Source organism: Pangasianodon hypophthalmus, chromosome 21 (genome assembly GCF_027358585.1).
Source record: "Pangasianodon hypophthalmus isolate fPanHyp1 chromosome 21, fPanHyp1.pri, whole genome shotgun sequence".
NCBI lineage: Eukaryota > Metazoa > Chordata > Actinopteri > Siluriformes > Pangasiidae > Pangasianodon > Pangasianodon hypophthalmus.
This window is the reverse complement of record NC_069730.1, coordinates 7,020,572-7,029,978: the sequence shown is the minus strand read 5'-3', so window position 1 is coordinate 7,029,978 and position 9,407 is coordinate 7,020,572. Positions and strand designations below refer to the sequence as shown.

At 37.0% G+C, this 9,407-nt stretch overlaps 1 protein-coding gene across 1 annotated transcript; it reads right to left on the bottom strand.

The window, feature by feature from the left end:
• Positions 1-403: 403 nt before the first annotated feature.
• On the bottom strand, positions 404-9,141 carry LOC113543373 (thymus-specific serine protease). Its single transcript, XM_053227755.1, has 9 exons — positions 8,825-9,141; positions 8,352-8,481; positions 8,133-8,256; positions 5,813-5,890; positions 5,629-5,676; positions 5,162-5,431; positions 3,712-3,847; positions 2,120-2,299; positions 404-618 (listed from the first exon to the last, which is right to left on the bottom strand). The coding sequence occupies exons 1-9, from the start codon at positions 8,964-8,966 to the stop codon at positions 404-406; spliced, it is 1,323 nt and encodes a 440-aa protein (XP_053083730.1). The 5' UTR covers positions 8,967-9,141.
• Between the last annotated feature and the right edge of the window lie 266 nt (positions 9,142-9,407).

Genomic DNA, 9,407 nt, shown 5'->3' with positions numbered 1-9,407 from the left:
AACTACACACATTTAGTAACTTTCTATCCCAGCACATAGTCACACAGTCATACACACACTCACATCACACATGCAGCCTGATAAGATAATTTGACAGAAGGCATAAGAGAAGGGTCATGGCAGAGCAAAGTGGTTCAGTCAGGTGATCAACTTGCAAGCATGCTGATTGGTCAGAGCGTGTGCTCCCGTGCTGCACTCTTCAGCCACATGACAACATGCCTTTCAATTTCCTGCACAGAGAGGAAAAATATGAGAAGTGTGTGTTTGTGGTTTTTGTGTGGGTGTGTGGAAAAATGGAGAGGGAGAGATAGAGTGTGTGTGTTGAGGGGGGGGCGGGGATTACGTCAGGCTAGCTTTTCACCCGAAGTATTACCGTAATCAATCTTTGTTCTCACACATGCCACTACTGTTTCCCCACAGAATCTATTTCAGTTTTTGTGCTTCCATCATTCTCTCTCTCTCTCACCTTCCTGGCCTGGCGCAGTGAGGGCTTGTCCCTGGAGCGTGTAGGGTTCATATCCGCGCAGTGAGCAGTGCCGTGAATCACGATGGCTCTGTCCTTATCCACTCCAGTCCCATTATGCACAATACTTAACTCCATCCAAGGGTCAATGTCACCTAAGGTGGTCAAACACTCAGCTTGATCAGCCATTACAGCCCACAACACTGAAAATATCCTTCACTTAACTCCAAACACTGTGGTTTAAACCAGTCATTCAGAAAGTGTCTTATGTTGCACTTAACCCTCATGTTCAGTTTGCTTTTTAACAAAGTATGCCATGTTTACCCAGACCACCTCTTGATTTTATAGCAATACGATTGTAAATTTTCTCAAGTAAGGACTGAAACTCGACCAGGCATTAGGGTGGTGCAATTATTTTCCTATAACAGCACGATTTTTAATTTATTAGTGAATGATGTGATACTTTTTATCCATTTCTAGTTACATTTCATGTTATGGAATGCTTGTGAGACAAGTCAGTTCCTGTTATCACTTATATTATATCAGCTATAAAGACTCATTCCTTCATCAGCCTTTGGTCCACCATACAATTAATCCACACTATCCGACCAATCAGATTTGAGAATTCAACAGCGCTGCGATATAACAATACTAAATCTCTTACCTTTATTTAATCTATTAGCTATGACCTATTAATAAATAACAATAAATAATAAATAAATATTCATGGAAATGTTTGAACGTATATGAGGGCATGTTGGAAAAACATTTAAGTGTTGTTCTACACAGAACTTAAGGATTAAATCATCATCATCATCATCACCTTCTTCTTCTTCTTCTTCTTCTTATTATTATTATTATAAATAGTCTTAAACTGAAGGTGCAAGGCAATCTTACTTACATTCATTCCACAGAGAAAAAAAAAATTTTGGTTCCCTACGGCAAAGAGTCTCAAACTTTTTTCAATCAGGGACCCCTTTACCCAAATCCCACAGAACCTCAGGAGAGATTTATTTTATGAACATAATCCAACTATCTCAAATATCAGGTTCATTACTCAAATATGTACAATAACATTCTGGATATTTATCAGAGCCATGGAGCATTTTATTTCTGAATTGTTCACAGATTAAAAGCAATAGGACCAACGTAACATTATTTAGAGGTTACATGTTTTTGAGTTACGGAGGTGTGAATTAAACTCATTCAATTCAACTGAGCAGTCAAAAAAGCTAATAACTATAAGAATATTATACAGATATAATAGCTTTAATAATGCTGGGTTTGTGATTTCCACCAGTGTAATAAAATTTAAAAAACAAGCAAAAAATAAATAAATAAATCACCGACCCCCCTGCCTATGCTTCATGGACCCCTGTGGGTCCTCGGACCCCACTTTGAGAACCAGTGCCCTGGGGAACCTTTTGTAGGTCTCTTCTTTTTATCATTTATCCTTTCCCATTATAAATGACCTTCTTCTTTGTGATGGGAAATGATTCTCTTGCTCTTCCATAGGTTCTTGAAACAACCAAAAATTCTTCGATGCTCTACGGCATCTTTTAAAAGAAGGTTTAATTTTTCTAGCGCCATTATTTATTTTAAGACACACTTAGTCACTGTTACCGTGTTGTGTAATAAGTGACATTTCAGTCTTACCATTGATATAGAGCACACGCTGGGTTTGGGCCTGATCTCCTCCGTAGTACTGGTTGGTGAAGGCGATGTTCATGGGGAGTGTGTGTTGAGGAATCTCAAACAGCTGGGAGCAGAGCTGAATTTGGTCCTGCAGAGTCAGCGTGCGCACGAATGGGCAGCTAGCATCGTCACAGCTCTGATCTGCACACGTACTCACACGTTCATGCACATACACACACATGCAGAAACTTTAACAAGAAAGAAAGAAAGATATAAAGAGCCCTACATGCAGTATGTTCTTAAAGTGTGCCATTTGTAATAGTAGCACAAATGTGCATGTATTTATATTGAAACCTGGTATTTAATAATTACTGGAGTTAAGGCATACTATATAATAAGATGTATTTAGTGCAGGAATTCAGGAATCTGCCAAGTTTTCAGTTAGATGCAAAAAAGCATGAAAAAGAAAAGCTATGTTGTGTATGGTGCCACATGGTAGGGTTTGAGAATCGATGAATACACACGCATTGTCATGTATACATTTGAAGCAACCATACAACAATACAACTACTTCCATAGATTATTATTTATTTCCATTATTTCTATAAGCAAGAGTTTTGTTCCTCATTGGCTGATTTCTTTCTTTCTTTCTTTCTGTATTTCTTGTACATTTCTCTCTGCACTTCTGTTTACAGGCTGATCAGAAAATCTCTGATCTACTCTTGAGAAAGTTGACTTTTTTTTATTACAGCTCTCTAACGTCTGCTCAACTCAACTTAGGAAGACGAATCCTCTCTGCAATCAGATAAGAACAAAGACACTCACGCTTGTGATTTATACCACGAGGTGAGGAAACAGATTTATACTACAGCACTGCCGAATTCTAGATTCTAATTGGTCAGTAGGCGTTGATTAATTGTCTATAACGGCAGCTCTGACAGTGCTTCTGGCTGCCAGATTTATATTAGTGCACTCGTTCTAATAACTACATTATCATTTCTATATTTCTATAGTAATGGTTTGAGAAGTTTGATATCACAAGTTTTCTGTGAGGAGAAAACGTATTTAGCATTTTTTGGAAGGAGTCTCCAGTGTCAGTGCTTTGTGCCAGTTACAGGTAAAGCTGTAACTACGTTTTCTCAGTAACATGACAAGCTGCATTTTTTCAGTCTTCAGTCTTAATTTCAAAAGAGAGACAATGAGACTTTTTTTCCCTGTTTATAGCTGCTATAACGTAAGTGATAATAGGAATAGTTTGTTTCATTGATGGTCATCAAAATTAACTCTAAGCAGATAAAATGAACATTCATTCTTTAATAAATAAAAAGTGTAACTGTTGGCAAATTATAAGAGGTGGTATAAGAGGAATTAAAACACTTAGGGACATGCTGTTATATGCAATCGACCTTGTGTCGAATGGTATAGCACCACACAGTCGTTGATTATTTTCCTATAACAGCATGCCCCATCATGTTTTATTCCTTACTTGTTTCTCAGTGCATCATGTTAAACAAAATGCACAAACAGTGCATCACATGCACTCCCTGCTTCAGCACTAAGTTTAATTAGTGTGTGTGTGTGTGTGTGTTATTGAAATCCAAAGGCACTCATACAGAAGCCGAACTCAGTGCAGGTCTGGTAGTACCACTGTCTGTACCCGAAGCTACCATTGGTGCTTTTGTTCAGGTTCAGGATGGTGTGTTGGTGAGAGATATCCAGACATGGCTCCTTTGCTGTAGCACGATACATCTAACAAAATGAATAAGGAAAGCATTGAGAAAATACAACATATATAATCACATTTCACATAACTGGGGCATTTTCAAAGGGAAACCTGAATATATTAAAAAGTGTACTCATGTACAGCAACTCAGCTGCAAGCAATACGCAAGCATTTGGAGTTCAGCAGCACCACCTTCTGTTCATATTCTGGAGACTCCCAGCAGTCTCCACTGCCTATTTAGAGACCTCATTTATTACATTGCTTACGCTAATGAATAAATCCCATTAGTGACTGAAAATGAGCAATACAGAATTGTGCCAGACCTAACAAACTCTTAATTACAGATTTAATTCATTGCTGCTTGTCCCAATTAATTACATGAAATAAGCCTCTATGGAAAACTGCTGCATAACTAAAAAAATCAAAAGTATTATTTTCTTCTATCAACATTACTGATGAGGCTAGCAAATTTCAACCCCCAAAAATAACACATAATCATATGTATAATATATTATACCTTAACTCTATAGTAGAAAACCTGATATATGTGCTCAGTAGAGGTACTGTAGACATACGTTTCCTTCGATTATTATTACTTACATAATTTATTATTTACAGAATGCACGTTTTACCTCTGCCCATCACTAAGTAGCATTTTTAAAGCAGTTCATAGATAATTAAATCTTTTTTAATAATAAGAAACAGGACAAATATTTGTATGTATATATATATATATATATATAGTATCTGAGCAATACAGCTGGTAACCAGGACATGACTCGATTTATGACCATGACTGATAATAAGTTGGTAATTAACAATTAACAATAGAAATTAAAAAAAGAAGACTTGATTTTTGTTTTTTTGTCTTATTAATTTATCTTAAAAAATATTATTATTATTATAATTATTATTATTGTTATTATTATTATTATTATTATTATTATTATTATTACTAGTAGTAGTAGTAGTAGCAGAATTTTTTTTTTATTAAAATAAATTATCTAGAGAATAAATAATAACAAATAAATAATTTTTAAAACTACATACTATTTATAAAATTTATAGAATAATACTTTATACACAAATACTATCTACATTTAAATAAAAAAAGTGTTTATTATTTCATTCTAATTACCAGCTAATTAATTAATAAGGTACCTAACAGACAGTCATCATACAAAAGTTACATTGTAAACCCATTTTACTGTTTGTGGGTGCATCTGTCAGTCTCAGTTAATGTTGATACAATTAATGTTAATTCAATCTCAGTTTATAGAGTATACTGATACTCTAAGGGTAACCTAAGGGTAAAAACAGGAAAATGCTGAATTTCACACCGCTGCGAGTTCGACCAGCCTGTCATAGGCCTCTTCTTGGCTCTGATTGGTCATGATGTCACAGATTTGAGCGATGGTCAGCATCACTCCTTCCTCATTGTACTGCACACTTCCCATGAAGATGTCAGCCACGCTCTGCACGAGCTCAGCGCGGTCCTCTGGGCTCTTAGGCACATCACAGCACCCAAAATCCTTCACCACCTTCATCTCTTTCCCCCCAAGCAGAGCTGCTTCCAGGGCCGCAAAGGCCTTCCGAACACTATTTAAACACTGACCGAGACACATCATACACACTTAAATATACACACACATTAGCAAATGTACACAGTAAAATGTGCATACACATAAACAAGCTCAAGTACACATGGAAGAAGATGAGCAAGTACACACAGTAATACACTTAAAGAAGAATAAGTAAATTCTTACAGTAATACGCTTTAAGACACGTACCGAGATTAAATTCTCACCTTATAAGAGCCGCCTACACTCTCCTCTGTAAGACTATGTCCCACCACCTGGGTTACCATACACAGAGAATCAGAAGGCCATAACAAATGCAATAATATAACACATTCACAGCATTCTAGCAAAGAGAATGTACCTTGGCTAAAACTTTGTAAAGCATATCAATAATGTTGTGTAGGATTTTACCTTGTTATAAGCAGAAAAATCCAGTTTGGCCTGAACAGGGGCCGAGGATGCCACAGCCGCATAGACGAGGTGAGGAAACTACAACACCCAAAAACACCATCAGTGATTATAGCTTCACTAATGAGGAATAATGTCTCCCAAACATGCTTCCACATATGCTAATTTTGCAAACAGTGAAGGAAAGGAAGCAGATAACACGATACCGGCCCATGATAACTGATCCATACAAGAGTTTACTCACTGCGAACTAATCCAACAGTGTTTATGATTCAATATGATTCAAACGAATTATTTTAGGAATTGTTTTGAATCTGGGGGGGTTAATTTTATAATTTAAATTTTAACCAGGCTCCAATGTCAACCACCTACCTTTTCAAATTCAAACTCAAACTCAAATTTTATTGGTCACATACACAACCATACACAGTACAACATGCAATGAAATGCTTTTTTTTTTCAACTGTCCGTGACATATAATAATATGATATGTAATATCAGTAACCATACTCACAGTTTGATACTTTTTCTATATAATAACATTATTTTCTCTGTGAAAAACAGAATTTTATAGCATAATAATAAAACTGACCACATACACAATTCAGAATCCAGTTGTTGCTCTTCTACCACAGCACTGTGCCACTGTTGAATACTTGTTTCTGATTGGTCAGAAGCTGTTGGCTCTATGTGTTTTCTATAATAGCAGCTCTGACAGTAGTACAGTTTTGGCTGTAAGGTAAATCACAGGCTTATATCAACATGCTTGTTATTGTTCTGTTGTATATTGTACTGTCTTGTGCTGCCTGCACATGTTTGCACTTGTGCACTTTATGTATAAATTTATATAATCCCTTGTAGTTCTGTGTTGTTCTGTGTTTGTCCTATGTAGCACCTTGGTCCTGGAGGAACGTTGTTTCGTTTCACTATGTACTAACTGGCTGTATATGGTTGAAATGACAATAAACTCCACTTGACTGGACTTGACTTGACTTGTTCCAATACATTATTGTTTCTATAGTAACAACACACACAGGGACTTGTATAGTGGACAATACGTAAAATATGGATTGAAATATGTCTAATTGTTAATAAGGTGAAGCTTTCTGTGAGGAGATTTTTATTTCGCATTTTGGAAGGAGTATCCAGTGTACTGTACTGTAACTTTAAGTGTTTTCTGAAACGAGCAGTGCCTTGCAGCTGCGTTTATATTACGTTTATAGCTGCTATAAAGTAAGTGATGACAGGTACTTGTTTCATGGATGCTCCACTGCATTCAATGTAACTATAAATTGATAAAAAAGCAACTTAAACGTGCTGTTAGTGGAAACCCATCAACTTCAGTGTGGTAACACATCACACCATCCTGTCATTCATTCTTTTACTACTCTTAAACAGCACGCCCAGTTGTGTTTTATTCTTTACATAAGAATGTTATTTTACAGTTCTTTACATCTCAGTTTGCTTTGCCATTCTGTATTTAGTCTCAGTATCAATGTCAAGTCACACCCTCAAACTCTCTGCTCACAGACCATGGCACTCAGGGGCCAGTTTATTAGATACACCTGTACATGGGAACATTAATGGATATTTCTAATCAGTCAATCATGTGGCATGAACTGAGATCAGCAAATGTGATCTATGGAATAAATTTTGGACCCTAAACAAGTCTCATAAACTACTGAGCTCTTAAAATTTTCATGCACAACAGCCTTTTACGGAAAATTGTACAAAAATATCCAGTTTTTTGGGCAAATACGCCTTCTTAATAAAAGACATTGGAGGAAAATAACAACACTACATAGGCATGTATTACAAACCTTGAAGTAAATAGGCGACAGCAGCAGAAAATAACTCAAGGGTCTGCTCCTGTCAGCTAAGAACAGGTAACTGAGGCCACACGCTCACCAAAATAAGAATTTAAGATTGGAAATACATTTCCTGGTCTAACGAATCATGATTTCTGCTTGTGACCTGCAGATGGTAGGGTCAGATACTGGTGTATTTTCATGTCATTTGGGTCTGTCCTGCTGTGTCAATAGTTCAAGCCAGAGGTGATAGTGTAAAGGAGTGGGGAATGTTTTCTTGGCACACATTTGGCACCTTGAGGCCAGTGGATTCTCGTTTTAATGCCATTAAATAAACTGCATTGTAGCTGATTATGTAGAGCGTCATTTGTTCATACATACAAGGATACACTGCAGAAAGTATGTTTTAACTTATCATCCATCAACACTGTACTTGTTTACTTCTGTAAATGAATAAAAACCTTTAAATCACCTTTCACCTAAAAAAATCAATCACTTTGTGAATCATTTATCACCTTGCCCCTGAACCAGGCGGAGAGAGCGCCAGCATATGAGCCCCCGAAACTGATCCAGATGTTCTTGTCAGTAAGGCCATATTTCTGACTGATAAAGCTGTGGAAAGCAGCCAGATCTGCAAGGCTGAGCGAAAGAAAAAGATACACATGAGAATTTGGTGGAGATTTTAATGACCAAAATGTGCAATGTCTAATCTCCTTCCAAGGATGGCCACTCACGCCTGCTGACTGGAAAGGTGCTGCAGATTCAAAAGCTCCAGGCCGCCTGGATTGATGCTCGAACCGTAGAAACGGTGTTCGAGTGCCACCAGCAATGCTCCATTCTTCTCTGCCATGGCCACATGGTGACCTGAGGGACAGATGAACATCAGATTGAGTTTGGATTTCATTGACCGGGTGAGAGAATAACAGACATGTTGGAATATGGTTTTAACAAAAACTTGTTACAAATTACTGTAGCATGTCTTCTGCCTCTGATTCATGGGCCAGTATGAAATCAATAAGATCAAAAATTCTAGCAATTTGGTCAGAAAATCCCACCCTACGCCATCACCTTAACTGTATTTTCAAATTCTTACAAACCACTAGCCCTGAGACTCAATAACAGGAATCACAACTAACAACAGACCATGCATACATTCCAGCTCTGTCTATAATAAATCACTATATTCAACAATAAAAAGACAAAGTACCAGCCAACACGCTGAATTTTGTCAGAGGGCCTTCACCACTAATGTAGAGAAACACAGGACCATCAGGCTTTTTCCAGTAAGCTTCATTCACAATGAATTTCTGTGCCATAAAGAAAAGAGCATGTAATAAGAGTCTTAACATTTTTTTTTTTACATCCTTGATTATGAATGTTTGATCATCTAGTCATATTTCCTATTAAATAATGTATTTTTGGACCTGAGGGAGGGTTTCCGTGTTTCTTCCGTTAAAATGGTCAAGTTTCTGCTGAATTTGATCCTCAATGAGATGAGATTTGTGCGTTATCAGCAAGCGCTGTTCAGCTCTTTGTTCATGGACCGAATGCACACGTTCCTTCAACTTCCAAAGCACACGCCCTATAAGGAAGGATTACGAACATTTTTGTATATGACTTAAAATTCTCTAGAATACCTGTCCAGTTAGTTCATATCAGCTAGCTAGCTAGTGATAGCAATGAATATTACTAAAAAAAATCATCACAGAAATGCTGTGAGTGTAGCTTATGCTATATATCTATCGCACAGAAATGCTGTGAATGTAGCTTATGCTATATATCTATCTAGC

Excerpts from the sequence above, each read along its gene's own strand:
- LOC113543373 (XM_053227755.1), bottom strand. The coding sequence starts at position 8,966 with ATGTTAAGACTCTTATTACATGCTCTTTTCTTTATGGCACAGAAATTC. Across the intron at positions 5,432-5,628 it reads GTGTAGGCGGCTCTTATAAG|TGTTTAAATAGTGTTCGGAA; the intron begins GTGAGAATTTAA and ends TGTCTCGGTCAG. Across the intron at positions 3,848-5,161 it reads GGCTGGTCGAACTCGCAGCG|ATGTATCGTGCTACAGCAAA; the intron begins GTGTGAAATTCA and ends TCATTTTGTTAG.